This window comes from Centruroides sculpturatus, unplaced genomic scaffold (genome assembly GCF_000671375.1).
Source record: "Centruroides sculpturatus isolate CEXI.00-Female unplaced genomic scaffold, Cexi_2.0 scaffold93, whole genome shotgun sequence".
NCBI lineage: Eukaryota > Metazoa > Arthropoda > Arachnida > Scorpiones > Buthidae > Centruroides > Centruroides sculpturatus.
The window spans coordinates 1,071,966-1,090,296 of NW_019384297.1; the positions used below are offsets into that span (position 1 = coordinate 1,071,966).

General features: G+C 28.9%; 1 protein-coding gene across 1 annotated transcript in view; it reads left to right on the forward strand.

The window, feature by feature from the left end:
• Nucleotides 1-1,543: 1,543 nt before the first annotated feature.
• LOC111626345 (protein KRI1 homolog) overlaps nt 1,544-18,331 on the forward strand; it is a 47,760-nt gene continuing 30,972 nt past the window's right edge. The window contains exons 1-6 of the mRNA XM_023369719.1: nt 1,544-1,755; nt 1,830-1,903; nt 8,863-8,968; nt 9,924-10,017; nt 10,558-10,650; nt 12,554-12,605. Of these exons, the coding sequence (XP_023225487.1) occupies nt 1,644-1,755; nt 1,830-1,903; nt 8,863-8,968; nt 9,924-10,017; nt 10,558-10,650; nt 12,554-12,605 (531 nt within the window). The 5' untranslated portion in view covers nt 1,544-1,643. The remainder of the gene's footprint in view (nt 1,756-1,829; nt 1,904-8,862; nt 8,969-9,923; nt 10,018-10,557; nt 10,651-12,553; nt 12,606-18,331) is intronic.

Sequence of the window (18,331 nt, forward strand, 5' to 3'; positions counted from 1 at the left end):
TATTGTGGTTTTGCTATAAATATATAAAACAAACTCATTCCGACATAATCTATTACCATTAAAAATTAACATTATTTAATTTCAAATTGAAATAAATTATCAGTATAAATGTTGGAATTAAACTTATTTAATAATTATATGTTTATGATCATTAGTGTGATGTATATTATTTACATCCTAAAAATAAAAAATTGAATATGAAAAGCAATCATAAAATGTAATATAATTAAAAAGACATAGAAAATTCTTTATTGGAGTGAATATTAATAATATAAAAGCCATTGTTTGTATGTGAATTCCCTATAACTTCTGCTATTTTTGTCCAATCCTGATGAAACTTTGATTAAGTCTATATTTTTATGTTCCAATGGAAAATATCTACTTAATTTATGGAAATATTAGCTATTAGCTCTAAAAAAGGTTTTATCAATTTCAGCTTAGTGATATTATTTACCTTAAGTTTTATTTTTAAATATTTTGGCATGTGGTATAATTTAAAATAAATTAAATTAAACGTTAAATTTTAAGAAAATAGCTGCATCATTTCCCTTGTACAACAAATTTTTAAAATACTTCCTGTAGTGATCACATGACACTCTATTACCCAATTGGAAGTACAGTCGACCCCCCTATAACGCGGTAGATACATTCCACTTNGAAAGAGCTATGTCAAAATGGCTGATATAAACAATAATTTTCTTTCTGCTATATTTACACGCGTTTGTTCAATATTATTAGAAGAAAAGCCATTAAGTTCGATGTTGTTAATAAGAAAACGAGGAAATGATGATTTATTTATGGCATTGGCGATGACTGATTCCCAACAACGAAGAAAGCGTACAAAAATCGTTCACGATATTGTACCGCAGTATTCGAATGAAATCTTTAAAAGCCATTTTCGTATGTCACGATTAAAAATCTGCTCATTTAAAACAGCAAAATACTGATTATTAGTTGGTAGACGAAAAAGATACTTTTTCATAGAGGCGTCCATCTTGTAAGCACTATTATTAGCATGGTCAAGAGAGAGGTGCTGCTAGTGCGCTGAAAGCGCACCTTAAGCGTGCTGACAGTGGGCTTAATAATTGAACACATGCGCTGAAAGTGCTTCAAGCGTGCTGAATAAAAGAATGCGCGGATAGAGAAAGAAACTGAATTATGTGATAACCTTAACTCAGTCGTATATACAAATTTAAAGTAAAAAATTTTAATGCATGCTATTGTATGCTAATATAGCTTAAAAGGACAGGCTGATGGCCGAGCGGTTAAAGGGGCAGCATACCGCCCTGGGGCTGATAAATCCGCAGGAATTTTTCGGGGGTGGTCTGTTCGGATATGTCGGGGCTTGTCCCTCACCATCCTGCCGTTCCATTGTGAGCTTGGCCGAGTTAATATAATTATAATTACTGTATATTATTACTTATAATATACATAAAATTTAAGTAAATTTTATATTTATAATTTGTAAACAAGATGAAAAAAATAAATTATTGTATTTACAATTTATTTTTTTTTATATCAAATTTATCTGGCAACACTATCACGTTGTTTATGTGAATATGAACATGTGAAATATTTGGTAATATTGAGCTAAAATCTCCATATAAACACTTTAGAAGAAGAAGAAGAAATATTTGGTAAATATGGAAGCATTAATCGGGGACGAATCTTCGGAATGTGAGCAAGAATTGAGTATTAACGAAGATTATGCTAAAAAATATACCAAATGGAGAGAAAAAGAAGAATTACAAAAACGTTAGTTCCCATCTAATGTATATTCACGTTGTTTTAATTCATCTTTTAATAGTTTAAATTTTGCTTAATTTCAGTTAAAGATCGATATGGAGAAGACGGTTTAAGAGATTCTTCCTCAGAATCATCATCATCTGAAGAAGAAGAAGAGGTATGCTTATATATTATTTGCTTTCTATATCTCTATTTAAAAGCAAACGAATACTGTATTAATTTGCTATTAACACATTTTCAACTGCTTTTTAAAAATGTTAAAATTTTAAAAAACCTTTATATACTTCAGAATGTATATTGTGGTTTTGCTATAAATATATAAAACAAACTCATTCCGACATAATCTATTACCATTAAAAATTAACATTATTTAATTTCAAATTGAAATAAATTATCAGTATAAATGTTGGAATTAAACTTATTTAATAATTATATGTTTATGATCATTAGTGTGATGTATATTATTTACATCCTAAAAATAAAAAATTGAATATGAAAAGCAATCATAAAATGTAATATAATTAAAAAGACATAGAAAATTCTTTATTGGAGTGAATATTAATAATATAAAAGCCATTGTTTGTATGTGAATTCCCTATAACTTCTGCTATTTTTGTCCAATCCTGATGAAACTTTGATTAAGTCTATATTTTTATGTTCCAATGGAAAATATCTACTTAATTTATGGAAATATTAGCTATTAGCTCTAAAAAAGGTTTTATCAATTTCAGCTTAGTGATATTATTTACCTTAAGTTTTATTTTTAAATATTTTGGCATGTGGTATAATTTAAAATAAATTAAATAAATTAAAAATATGATTAAAAATTGCAGCCTGGCATTGTGATGATGTCACAATAAATAATTGCTTGTTAATATTAAACTGATTGTGTAAAATGATTTTTTGGTAGGTAATATCTCCATTAGAAATGTTTACCCTGTATGCACGCTAATACTCTGTATGTCCACCTTTCACTTTTAGAATGGTGTTGATCCTATGAGACATACTTTCCTCCAGTTTATGAAGGACTCTTGTTGGTGTATTCTGACATTCTGTCTTCAATACATCTTTCAGCTACTTCATGATCTGGTTTAGATCTAGTACTCCAGTTCATCCTAAAGGTTTTCAGTTAGGTTATGATTGATGCTGTAGGCAAGCCAGTTTTTATAATGCCACTTTCTAAAGCAGTGTTTTTCACCATTTTTTATCTCATGGCACATTTGAACCTACCTATAATTAAGTTTTTACAGAAAAAAATCATGTGATTTAAAGTTGTACAGTGGTACCTCAGGATACGAAATTAATCCGTTCTGAAACTGAGATCGTATCATGAAAATGTCGTAAGGTGGATCATCTTTTCCCATATGATTACATGTAAAACCAAATAATTCATTCCAACGTGAAAAACATACTCAAATTAAAGCCAAGTAATACATTAAAAAAAATAACTGTAGTAAGAAAAACAAATGAAAAATGCGAACTAATGTAACGTCGTATGGTGAGTTNATTGGTCCAGATTCGACCAATCCTGTTGCGACATGAGTTGGCGATGATGTTTTACTGCATTTTACGAGTCTCTTTTAGCGTCTTTACACGAATACGGTTGCAATTTTTTCACCACGATATATGAACCCACGTTATAAGGGGGGTCTACTGTAATGATTTTACAAGCCTGATATTTAAAATGTATTACTGTGCATCAGTTATGTTTTGACAGATAGTACAGAATTATTTAATTGCTTTATTTATAGAAATATTAACTGCTCTTCTTGAATGTCCTGAAATATCTACTCTTCTCAATTCTTCTCTTACTTTCTCATAGAAGATAGTCTGTTGTGCTTGATGGGGTAATTTCTAGTTATCTCAAACTTACAAGTGCTTTCAAGCTTATGCTCATCTTATGCACTAGTGCAAGCTTACACTAGTGCTACTACTACACTAGTGACTACTAGTTATCTCACACTATAGTTATCTCAAACTTACAAGTGCTTTCAAGCTTATGCTCATCTTCAGACTAGTGATTTAGATCACAAACTATAGCAATTGTCATCATAGTAACTAAACATGCAAATATGTTAAAACAAGATATTTAACACCTCTCCTCCTACCTCCTATTGGCCAGAAACAGATTCTACAACTTGTGTAAATTTACTCCATCATTCTCATTCATTAACAATAAAAAGTCTTCTTTATTTTTAACTATTTCTAGGTGTTCATATAACTTTCTCTTCATCGTATTCTTCTCTGATTGGACTCTCCTTAATATATAAGATCAATCTGACTTCCATTCATCATACAATGTCTAGCAACATCAGAATTTTTGTAGTCATACAGTCCACCCCCCTATAACATGGGTTCCTATAGTTCGGATTCCTATATCACGGCGAAGAAATTGCGACAGTATTTGTACAAACATGCTAAAAAAACTCCTATAATTCGGTAAAATCATCGCTGACTCGTGTTACGACAGGATTGCATAAACCGTTGAGTTTAAACGAGCAGCAGACCTACCAAAAACATTTATTATTTAATGTCCATAAAAATTATATTTATATTAATGATGTCTCTAAAGTTCAGCGTATTTTTTGCAAAAAAAATGATTTATCAGGAAGCACGCGAGCACCATTCGATGACAATCTCCATGACGAAAACAAGTTTAAGCAACGGCATAGTCAAACGGTGCACACTCTGTAAGTAATCCTACAATATTTTGTTTATAGCATAGTTTATATGGATTATTCCCAAAAAATTATATGTATTTTGGAAATGTTGAGTCGAATTAGTCTAGAATCGATTAATTTTATGGAAGAAACCTCTCAAACAGCCGTAGTCCATAAACTGCATATGTGCCGGGCTGTGATTGTCTGGACTTCCTAGAAGCTGGATTCATAAAAACAGGAACATATCTACCGTGTTATAGGGGGTCGACTGTATTTTATTGCTCTAACATGTTTCTTGATTCTTTCACGTAATTCCCTTCCTGAATCTCTGATATGGGTTGATGGCTCTTGACAATCACAAAAATAATTCATTAATTTTATTTTCTTCTATTGTTGGTATTTTTGTTTTATATAATACTTGTTCTACTCAATTTTTTTGTCCAGGATACTATATTATATTGATAAAATATTTTTAAAATTTGCTTGAAAAATTTCTGAATATAAGTTATTTTGCCAAATGCCCGGTTCTCTAAAAAAATATCAGAATCAAAGTTTGAACTCACTGGTCTGACATTGATTCTGAGTGGGACAGCATGTGTGCTTGAGTCCCACTCAGGATGTAGATCATTTGCACTTGTGTCATTTTGTCTTAATTTTTTTTTTTACACATTTTCTTTTCTACTGTATATTAAACTATCTTTTTGGCACATTTAACAAGAGATCCAGACTCTGTCTGGAACCTTGCATTTGTATTATATTTTTGTATATTTTGTGCCTCCCATAACAGTATGAAATATTTTTTAAGCCTTGATCATATAGTTAGAAATAAATACAGTAATACCCCGAACTTACGCGATAGGTGGGACCAAGCGATGACCGCGTAATTCGAATTCGCGTAAGTCAGGGTATAATTTCGCAATTTGTGTAAAATCCAAGTCGGATGTATGTAAGCTAATAAATGTTCTCGTTAATGTTATCTCGTCCTTTGATTCGTTCACGGTTACAAGAAATCACCACATAGAGTCTCTCAAGTCTCCGTAGATATAACAAACACAGAAATAAATAACACAAAATAAATTGTAGCTATGTGTCTATTCCGCGCTACACGTCCAAATATGTAAGCTAAACAATAGTGTGGGGGGAATGAGTAATCAAGAGTTGCGTGGCGCTCAAACAAAAGACGAATTGATGAGATTTGAAAATCGCGTAACTCCGGGTTTGCGTAAGTTGGGGTAGCGTAAGTCGAGGTATTACTGTACAAATATTGACAAGGATATGTAATTTTACATTGTTATTAGATATCTGTGAAAATTGAAGATACTATTTATGGGCTGCAATTTGAAAAAATTGTAGACTTATAAATTCCCACTATTGTCCATTTGTGTGTCCTTCTTTAATCTCTAGAGTGGACTTATATAGATGAAATCTGAGAACAGATATGGAAAGCTGAGGGGCAGGAAGCCTTGATTAATTCTATACAAACTTTCAATGCAAACTGAGTCATGTTATTTCAGTTCAAAAATTTTTCCTGAAAGGAGCTAGACAGTTGACTGGCATGATTCTGTTGTTAAAGGAAAAGTATGGTGTATAAGGGCAAGACACTACTAATTTGAGGTGGAGAGCATATATTTTAAATTAAATAAATTAAAAATATGATTAAAAATTGCAGCCTGGCATTGTGATGATGTCACAATAAATAATTGCTTGTTAATATTAAACTGATTGTGTAAAATGATTTTTTGGTAGGTAATATCTCCATTAGAAATGTTTACCCTGTATGCACGCTAATACTCTGTATGTCCACCTTTCACTTTTAGAATGGTGTTGATCCTATGAGACATACTTTCCTCCAGTTTATGAAGGACTCTTGTTGGTGTATTCTGACATTCTGTCTTCAATACATCTTTCAGCTACTTCATGATCTGGTTTAGATCTAGTACTCCAGTTCATCCTAAAGGTTTTCAGTTAGGTTATGATTGATGCTGTAGGCAAGCCAGTTTTTATAATGCCACTTTCTAAAGCAGTGTTTTTCACCATTTTTTATCTCATGGCACATTTGAACCTACCTATAATTAAGTTTTTACAGAAAAAAATCATGTGATTTAAAGTTGTACAGTGGTACCTCAGGATACGAAATTAATCCGTTCTGAAACTGAGATCGTATCATGAAAATGTCGTAAGGTGGATCATCTTTTCCCATATGATTACATGTAAAACCAAATAATTCATTCCAACGTGAAAAACATACTCAAATTAAAGCCAAGTAATACATTAAAAAAAATAACTGTAGTAAGAAAAACAAATGAAAAATGCGAACTAATGTAACGTCGTATGGTGAGTTTTTGTTCGTATCGTGGAGCAAAAATATGTTCGAATTTCATATCGTATCCTGAAAATTTCGTATGCTGGGGCATTTGTAACCTGAGGTACCACTGTATTTGTAAACATTCTATCGTCATATTACTTGCCACTTTACCTAATTCTTTTGTCTATATTTTTTGTAAATGAAATAAAACAGTATTATTGTTCCTTAAAATAACTGCAGGTTACAACAATATTTATTTAAATGAATAATTTTCATTCACATGAAAAAACCAATTAGCATTAAGTCTTCACTTGAATTTAAAAGGGGCATGATAATTGTGTTTAGAAATGTGCCCAATGTCTGGCTATTTATAAGTTAAAATAATTTGAACTAAATATGGACAATTATAGATACATTTTTGATTTAATGAAAATTTCATTTTAAATGAAATAACTCAGTGTTATGATTATATAATTTTTCTTACAAATGTATATTTTTTACTACATTATGTACAGTATATGTTTATTTATTATAAGAATGAAAAATGCATATAATCAATTTAAAAAGATTCATAATTTTGATGTATACACTTATTGTTCTTTGGGCTTCTTTTAAAACTAATTTATTTAATAACCTTAAAAAAATATATATATAGCCCAAAGTCCAATGTATTGATACTAAGACAAATAATTGCCATAATTATTAAATTATTATAATTATTAATTTATATAAGAGATGGCACCTAACATATACCTCTGGTTCCGAATTACTTAATTTCTAAATATTAATTATAGTAGGCCTATAATAATAGCCCAATTAATTACAGCGATTGCTTGGCTTAAAAAATTTTTGTGGCACATCAGATGAAAATCACATCTAAAGAAAGCTGAAACATGATTTGTGGAGGATCTCCTTAATCATACATAGCATTATCCATTTCACAGAGCTCCCAGAAGGTAGGACACTGCATTGTCTAGTTCACTGTACTGAACATTCAGGAGTTTCTCAATATTCAGATTGCCAATGATCATAATTAGCAAGCCCACACCATACCAGCAAAGACAATCCCAAACTATTAAGTCTCCAATGCCAAACTTGACCATGGTTACAACAATTCAGATAAAAAATGTTTGTTAGATGAATGTGAGGTTCAGATTTTTCCCTCAGAGTCAAATAAAGTTAACTGTAATTTGTTGCTTCAAAGAATCATTTTCCATCAATCAGTTTCTCAGGTCTGATGCATTGATTGATGGATGGGTTCATCTCTTTTGCCAATAGGAGATGAACATATTTGTTATCTTTGATGAATGGCTTATGGGCTAACTGCCTTGCAAAGAAAATTGACTAGATATGGTTTTCATGGATTAGATGAGGTTCTGGATGATTATCTTTTTTTAGCCTTTCTGTTCCTCTTTGTCACTTCTGTGAGACAACTGTCTTCTCTCTATGTTCTTACAATAAACCATTGTTTTTCATCCTTTATAATGAAAGCATGGTTGTTGTTGTTGTTGGTTTAGCTGTTCACTATGTCTCAAAGTAAGCATCCACTAAGGTGGCTGTTGATAATGTCTTTCTCAAATTTTGTAAGCTTAGACTGCTGTCATGTGGTATCCACATGACAGTATTCTACACCACTTTTATACTTATTTTATGTACAATCCAGTCACCTGTTCAGTTCTTGTATTGGTTATTAGGATAATTGTAGGAGCATACAATGACTTTTTGGTAGATACAGTAATATCATTTCTATATTACTATTTAATATCAATATGTAAAAAGTAATGTTATAAAATTGATAGCAGAGAAATAATACTGGCTGAATTATGTATTAATTAATAATTATAATTAATAAATCTTCCAAGTTATACATTTTTCAGTTACTGTAACATTTGTTTTAACATTAAATTCAGAATTTCCTCTAATTATAGTCCTATTTGCTTACTCTGTTTAATGTAATCAGTCAGTTATTATTATCAGTTTAGGCAATCCCAAAACGATTACAACTAAAATGTCTATGCAATACAATTAATACAATAAGTAAGTGTCTATTTAGGCTATATTGGAAAGTTTTGAAAATAATATTTTTGTATCTGTTTTAATATTATCATTAATTTTATTTTTAATTAAAATTAACATTTTTATTTCTTATAGGAATTGAATAATGCTATTGAAAAAGATTTCTTGAAAGCTATTAGTTTACTAAAGAGCAAAGATCCTAGAATATATGATAAGAATACTTACTTCTTCTCAGATAAAGGTAATTTTAATGTTTATTTATTTTTATAAAAGTTGTGAGTTATTTTAAAACAATTTATTTACTTGAATACACAATTACCAGAGATATAGAGAAAAAATTGTTGTTGTTTATTATTTTAATTATTTTAGTCTTTATATTATTAATATTTAATTAAATTTTTGCTTATTATCAAATTATAAAACATCTTTTTTCATAAATTCAACTTGATCTAAACACAAGTTGGTGCAAATGGTGCCTGATAGTATTATAAAAACCCACAGACTCCTTAACAGTTCATATGTGCTGGCATGCACAATCTCCTCTTACTGCAGTGCATAGGTGTCATTGTCTAGTTTAGATAACTGTCTTGGTTAGAGTTTATCTGTCAAGCTAGTGTTATCATTATTGAAATGTCTGAACCAATTAATGGCAGTATTTTTGTGTACAACACCTTTACCTTTTGTTTCTCAAATTTGTGATAGTTAATTTTGTGCTCAATCCATTTTTCCAATGATAACATAAAAGATTGAAAAGGATAATGTTTACATCTATTTTAATAAACCCAGTAATTTTGAAAAATTTTTATTATTGTGGAAAACAAGCATACATACCAGAAACAAACTTAAATATACATCACATAAATTATATGAAAATTAATAGATTATTGCTCAGAAACATTGCATCAAATTAAATGTTAAGTTTATGTTTGAAGGCTTTTTTATAACTTGTGTTATTGTTATTTTAATAATTGTTTTATAAATATAATAAATATCTAAAGTGCATGTAGAACCATTAATATGCTATTTAATTGATTGTTTTTAAAAAAAAATTATTTATTATGCATAATAAATAATTTAATTTAAAAAAAGGAAATTGTTCATATAGTCTTTTTTCATTAAAAGTTGTTATAGGTTGTTTAACTGAATATTTAATTTCATATTAAATTTTTGAACTAATGGTAAATTTATTTCAACAGAAGAAAATGACAACAAAGTTAAGAAGAAAAAGAAGAAAGAAAAACCAATGTATTGGAAAGATCAGGAAAGACAAGTTTTGCTTGAAAAAGATGGGTAAGTAAAATAGTTAATTAATTATTATTTTTAATTATAATTTATATGAATTGCACAAATTAAAAAGATAAGAAACAGCATTGAAATAAGAAAAACATCTTGCACATTTGAGGGAGTTATATTACATTTTTGAACTTATCAACAATATTAACTATTTTTGTTCTAATAAGAAAAAATAACAAAACAAAATTACTAATATATAACAATTAAAAAATAAAGTTGTTTTTTAAATATAAAATAATTTCCATAGCTTCAAATTATAAGAAAAAGTCACTTACTTAAATTTTTATATTATTCTTAAAGAACATTTTAAATGAAATAATTTTGAAATAAAAAATACAAAAGATATTTTTCAAAGATTAAGAAATACTGTGTTTTAGTAATAAATATTTTCAGATTTTACAATTGAATACAATTATATTTTATTTATGTAATTTGTCTGGTTAGAAATAAAAAATATTTACATTTTGTTATAATAATTATTTAGAAGAAAATTATTTTGATAATAATTTTTCTAAATGAAAATGTATTTTTATTTAGAGTATTTTCAGATGATGAAACTGAGAAACTCCCTGCTGGTTATTTGCTAAATTCAAAACAATACAAAGAAGAAAGAAAACAACTTAAAAAAAGGTATGTTATTAAATCCATGATATCAAGAAGAATTACTGTAATATATTTTAATAAAAAATTTTCTTAAGTAGTTAAATTTTAATCTTTCTTAAAATAAACAATTAACAATAAGAGAATAATTGTTATGTATGTAATAATTTACAATTACATTATTTTCTCAGTTTAATAAGTTAATGATTAATTCACATTTATTTCTCATCTAAAATGTAATTATCACATTTCACAGAAACCAAGCATAAAAATTGAAGAAAAACTAGTTATCTACTTAAAATATATAGTGAATGTTTATATAATGATAATTAAGACAAAACAAAATTCTTTATTATTTCTGTTTTGCAATTTATAAAACTTTTTTCAATTTTTAAAAGTAAACTTTAATTTTGTCATATTGAAGTTTTTAATATTAAAAAATATTTTCAAAAATTTTAGTTTTATACTCAATAATATTATTTGTATGACTTATGTGCAAACTCTATTGATTTGACTGCAGAGATTGTTCAGTTATTACTTTTACTTCATCTGATCATAGATTTTAATCTTACTTTAGGCATTGATATCTATATTTATTGGAATTTAAAATGGATTATTATATGGAAAAAGTATATTTTAGTCACAGTAATATGTAACATAGCATTATACTAAATTAAAATAACACTAAAAAAATTTGAAAAATGAATATTTACTGAAATTGTGAATCACAATTAAGAAATTGATAAAACATGAAAATAATAAATTAGGGCTTGGCTTAAAGAGCTTAGAGGGCATAGTGAATTCTATTTTTCTGTAGAAACTTTTTATAGAATTTGATCACAATTTATGCAGATATTACATTCTTAGGAAATAGTTTGTTATTTACACAACTGAAGACTAATTAAATATCCTGTAGAAAAATGTTAAAATTCAGAGGTAATTCTGTAAATGCAGTCATCTGAATAAGATAAGTTTGAACTTGAATAAGTTAATTTTTAGCTTATTTTACAGGTAAAATTTTAAAATATTTGTAATATTTAAAAATAGATAAAATTAAATGAAATTTTTAATAAAAATTTACATATACTATTTAAGAAAAAAGTTTTCCTAAAAAGTTCATTGCAGTTTGTCTGTAAAGTATAATGTGATTGTAATTCCTGTGAAGATTTATTTTAAAAATATACAGGTAATCCATAAATAAATATCATTCCTACAATTTCTTGAGTTAACAATCAATTTTGTATGTATTTTTTACCTAGAATAAAGTTAGAGCACATTATTTTAATTTTTATGCATACAATAAGAATTATCACTTATATTTATCATTTAGAAACCATGTAAAATAAGTGTACTAAGATTATACTACAAATTTTTCATATATTGTATATTGTATATCCAATGATTTTTTTAGATAATCTTTTTAGTCTTTAGTATTAAAAACAAATACAATTTTAATTTATTGTGTAATTTTTTCAATAATCTAAAACAATATTTATCAGATATTTAAAATGGTTTGTGGTTGATTACACCTATAACACTATACTTATGGAACTCAAAATCATGTATAAACACAATATTTATGGCATGGTTGACATAAACACTGTGTATACATATTTTGATTTCCATAAATATAGTGTTATAAGTGTAGTGTAACTACAAAATACTGTATGACAATTTACTTATAATTAGCGATTATGGCATTCATGGAAATTGGCCCAATCGCTCCACTCGTGTGCCAAACTTTCATTCGTGCCATAATTGCCTATATTATAAACTAATTGCATAATATACTATTAAATGTTTAATTCATATTGATTTGTCTATAAAATATAAAATCTGTATAATAAGAAAGTATCGCATAATAAATTGTTTGCATACTTTTTTGCATGCAATTTTAATTAAAAAATTAATTATTATTTAAAATTTTCCCTAGTTTTGAAATTTCATCTGATTCTGAAAGTGATGATGAATTTTTAAAAGAGAAAACACTTAATGCAAAAGAAAAAGTAAGTACTAAAGTTATAAATTAACTTATTGGAATTTGAAATGCTAAAATTAATCCAAAGAAATAAAAATAGCTTATAAAAAAATGAATTTTTAATTTATTTTATCAGGTTTCTTACAATTCAATTTTTTTAGATGAAACTCACTACCATTGCCACAAAGCACACTTCTATCCACTATCTAAACATAATTATATGAAATTTTGCTTTTCTTCTCTAGATTACTTTTTGTACTATTTATACCACTTTCATTTTAATAACCACCCACTTATTACATGATATTTTTCTATCAATTCTAAATACAATAAATATTATTGCAAAATCTATATGCACAGTTTATGAAGCATTCTTGTAATTATTCATGTCTATATTTCAGCAATATTTATACAGAATGTTTCAAAAAGAATCATCCGATTTAAAAAAATCATAACTATTCCGCTCTTAATCCATTTTGATTGAACCATGTACTGTTAGAAAGAGGAAATTGTTGAGTTTTTGTGCAATTTCTCGGGAAAAGGTGTGCAATCCCTTTCTTTTCTTAGAGAACACTGTTACAGAAATCGCATATTTCAATATGCTTGAAAACTGGCTTTTCTCACTGTTAAAGACCAATTCAGATGACTTTATTTTCCAGCAGGACTGGGCACCACCACTCTGGAGCCTGGAAGTTTGAGAATTTTTGAATACAAAAATTCCTCAATGATGGATCAGCCGTATGGGATCTAATGATTCAGCTTTACATAACTGGCCTCCTAGGTTGCCGGACCTCACTGTTTGCGATTTTTTCTTGTGAGAGTTTATAAAAGACTTTGCTTATGTGCTTCCTCTTCCAGCTACAGTGATTGAACTGCAAAACTGCATAACAGCAGCAGTGGATTCAGACATGCTCACAAAGGTTTGGGATGAATTTCACTACCGTTTGAACAGATGCCATGCATCCAAATTATAGGTGCTCAATATGCATGCATATTGAGCATCTATAATTTAGTATGTAAAAAAACCTGAAGCTTAGCCATATAAAATTAATCTTAAGTGTGTATCTTCATTACTTTTCATAATATAATCATTTTAAATCAGATGATTCTATTTGAAATACCATGTATACTGTTTTCTATAATATATCTATAGTCAGATTTATTATAGCAAAAAAAAGTTTAAAAAATTGTGTTCAAATATAATAATTTAGTGATATGAACAAGCTGCATATTAGTGTAAGTTTTATGTAAATATTTAACTATACTGTAAGATATTAGGAATACATACATGTAAACATAATTTACATTCATATGCATGCATTGATTTTAAAAGACTACAGTTAAAACTTTTATACAATAACAGTGTATATATAGAGTAGAAAACTTTTAAAAATTATGGACATAATCGTTATATTAATCAGGATTATAGTAAGTCAATACAGGTAGCCCTCGGTTTACACCACAGTTCCATTTATACAAAAGCCAGTGCAAATCGAATCGGCGTAAAATGAACCCATATTTAGATTGATAGGGTTAGGTTTTACATAAGTGAAAAATATTCAAATAATTTTGTTTATTAATACAATATAATACAAAATACAAATAAATTTAATTTTTAAAATGTATTTTTCTTAAAATAAAGTGAAATGTTTTTATTAAAAAATCTTAGTTTCGGATCTCTTACATTTTTTGGAAAAAGTATCCATCTTTAATTGTTTACATTTTTGTTTTCTTTCACTGAGAATTTCGGAATATGGTTGAATGGATGCGATGATGCTCCTTTTTACATTTGCACTTCGTTCCCAATCATTGTCTAACTCACAAAGTTCATCTGTCAAACTTTCCATAGTTGAAAGGATACATTAACCCAATGTAGAGCTACGGACGAGTGGAGACACTGATTGGTCGACCACTGGTCGCTGTAGCACATATATAGAGTCAGTTTGAGCGGGAAAATTCAAGGTGGCTAAGGAGAGGTAGATATCATCTGACTGACAAGAAGTAGATATCATCTAGCTAATAAAGTATCACCTGGCCAATGAGAAGTAGATTTGTCTCACTAACGTTAGTTTGTGATCACCAGAAGTGCTAATGCGCCATAAGGTGTTTTCCTGAACGAACTGATACGGGATATGTTCATTGGCGCTATGGATTCGGATGCCATTTATTGGACTATTAAGTTTAATAACTTGACTCATGGGTACCTAAACGTTTAGTATTTTAATATTAATTTAATGCAAATGTATACATACCCAATAATATTAAACAGAAAAAATATATATTCAATAAAAATCTTTGTTTTAACAAATGTACAATGTCACGGCTTGGTAAATACGTCAACACTGAAATGAAAATCAGTCTAGCATAGGGAAAATCGGGGAATTACACCGCAAAATGGTGAATTGCACAGCGGCGTTATTGTGAATCGGCGTAAATTGAGCCAATGTACACCGAGGGCTATCTGTATATGAAAGAATTTGGATGTGAAAAATGGTACATTATGTGTGCTAATAGCTGTTAGCGTGCATTATACAGCAGTATAATTCAATTTAAATATAACATGCACTTTATTTTGATTAAAATAAACAAAGAAGAAAACTTCTTAAGATACTTAATTCTTCCATTTTCTTTATTATGCACATAACATTTTTTTACGTCTGAACCATCTTTCATGTCATGAAAACTTTAAAAGAAAATATTCATATATGTTCTATTATACTATAAGTAAATCAGTAAGTTTAATTGCTTATTGAATTTTTCTTCAACATTAATCAGTAAATGGTTAAATGGCTAAAAACTTCAAAAAAATAAATGATAATATTAATTGCTTTTGTATTATCAAAATTCATTCAGTTTGAGAGTTTTTTAAAGAAATTTGTTGTTTTGAATTTTTTATTTTTATTATAATAGGCTTTGTAGCTTTTGAGGATATAAAGAACTACATATGAAACATTTTAAAGAACTTTAACAATCTATGTTTGATAGATTACTTGTCTATGATAATGATTACAATATTTATTAAAATTGAATAAACATATTTGTGATTCAATATGAAATAAGTAATATAATAATTTTCAGAAAATATATTTTCAAAAAGGACACAATACTGTTCGATGTATATGGATGATATGGTGTAAGGTATCAAGAGGTCTCAATTTTTGATTTACAGCTATTTATTATTTTCCATTTTTGTTTCAGTTATGTTGAATTTTCGGATCGAGTTGTATTGGTTAGATATTGACCGTGTCTCGACATTTTTCAAGTAATATGTGAGAATCCAGGGTTAAGAGAGGATACTCTTACCTGTTATCGGCTTCAGATCTACAAGATCCACCCACTTTGTCAGTGGATGGGATCTTAAAAAAATTATGTCATTTTATTAACAGGAAGTTCTTATGATCTTCCTTTTGTCTTTCTCCTGAAATCAGCCTAATCAGTGCGTTAGGTCTGCAATATGAAGTTCTTATACTTTTGTCCAAGAGGGAGGACTCATGGACTCCTGATAAGATGTCAGCATATATTTAAGATCAAGAACAAGATCATTTAAACAAACTAAAGCAACATTTAATGAAAATAACAAAAATAAAAATACAAATAGGTGGTCAAATACAGGTAACTCCTAAAGTCCCTAATTAAACACGAGAGAGTTTACATCATTATAAACATACTTTCTTGATTAACAATTGTTGATCTTTCATTGGACGACAGTTTGGGTGAGTGAGGATGTCGGGGTAGAAGAAGATCAGCTTGAATTGGACCAAGTAAAGGAGGCCTGGAGGAGGATCACTAAAGACTGGAACAAAATGGCAAAAACAACCTCGAATGGCAGGAAATTGTCCTTTTTATATACATATCCTTTCCAATCGAAATTTGGAATTTGTATCATCTGTCTGGACATGCAGATGAGTAAAACAGTCAGATGTTCATTAAAATTTGTGATAATCTCTTGTGAAAGGAAGTTTGATTTTCCCTTTCGTAACAAAAGTGTCATCTTTTTGACGGAAAAAATTACTTTAATTTAATTTCTTTGATTTATTAATATAGTTTTATATTTGAAGGAAAAAGGTTTTTCGTATCTAATTCATGAAGGGGGTTATCTAGATTAATTGGTAAAATTGATTTTTCGTAATAAAATTTATACTCTGTCTCCAGATTCTCACAAATGCTTCCTTTGCATAATAAATGGAATTGCATCCCACTAATTTAAATAGTTTAGTCATACTTATAAATAGAAAATTATTTTGGATTTATTCCTATAAAAGGATGTTGATAATGACACAAGTTAAGCAAAAATTTATTTCTTGTAAGCATGTATAGTATGCAAATCAGCAATGTATAAAAGGACAGTGTCAAACTGACACAGGAAGCTGTTCTTCACTCCTGCTGATCATTGGGCAGCTGGTAAATTGTAAATACTGATTAAAGGTTTCTGTCAATTCTTTCCTCAATTCCTTAATTTTTTCCTTAATCAGCTGGTAAATTGTAAATACTGATTAAAGGTTTCTGTCAATTCTTTCCTGTAAATGTTTTGAGATTTTGAGTAATTGTTTGTATTTTACTAATAATTTTATTATTGTAACTACTGGACTGAAATTGTAACACTTGGATTGTGCAGGGTGGGGAAGAAAGGATGGACGTTTTTGAAATGGCTAGAACTCACCACCAGGTGGAGTGACAGATGTGTGGCAGGTAGTGTGAAAGTAGTGAGGTCTTAGCATTGTCTTTTCAGTTGAAGGCATGGAGCTGTGGATGATAGAGCACCATGTGTTTATGTATGACTGAGGAAACAGTCGTATGCAAAGGGGATCACTCAGTCATATACATCTGATGGGAATATGTTTTTGCATCCTTGCATACGATGGAAATGTATTCCCATCAGACATGTGTGGTTTCAACAGGATGGGCAACATACCACACAGCTAGAACATCAATTGACATTATTTGTCATCTTTTCCCTGGTTGCCTCATTTTCAGGTTCGATGACATTCATTGGCCTTTTCATTTGCCCGGCCTATCCATGTGCAATTATTTCTTGTGGGGACACCTCAAAGCACATGTATATGAACATAAACCCATTCTTTGTGCAAACTGAAGGAATCTATTTGCGTGGAAGCCGTCAAAATTGCCTCCAGAAATGCATCACTGATAACAGATACCATATGGGAGATGTTGCTTTCAACACTTGACTCTGTAAAATGCTATTTCAATATGAACTCACATCTTCCAACAAATATTTTTTATAGTAACAATTACAGATGTGATTTTTTAAAAAACGTTTGTCCTTTCTGCCCCACCCTTTATAACATTTTTTTAGGTTTTTTAGTTGTAAAATTTTTGTTGTTTTAGTCAGAAAATCCATTACTGGTGTTTCTAGTTTAATAAAATTTGATTTTAATGAACTCTGGTGTGAAGTTTTTGTCTTTTTAGTTAAGTCTGAATCTTGCAAGAATAATCAATGATAATGTAATACAGTAGAGCCTCGATTATCCGACCCAATTGGGGACTGGGGTTGGATAATTGAAAAGTTGGATAACCAAAAAGTATGAAAAAATCCATTATTAGTGTAGTATATTATTATATCCCATGTAATTAGTATATTAGTATATCGCTATTAACCTACTTCGCGTTGAATTTTCATCGATGTTAAGCCTAACAAAAATTTTTTAAAATAATAATCGTCGCTATTGTATCGTTAAAAATTAGAAAATTAAGCCTCGTTTAAATACTGGCTCC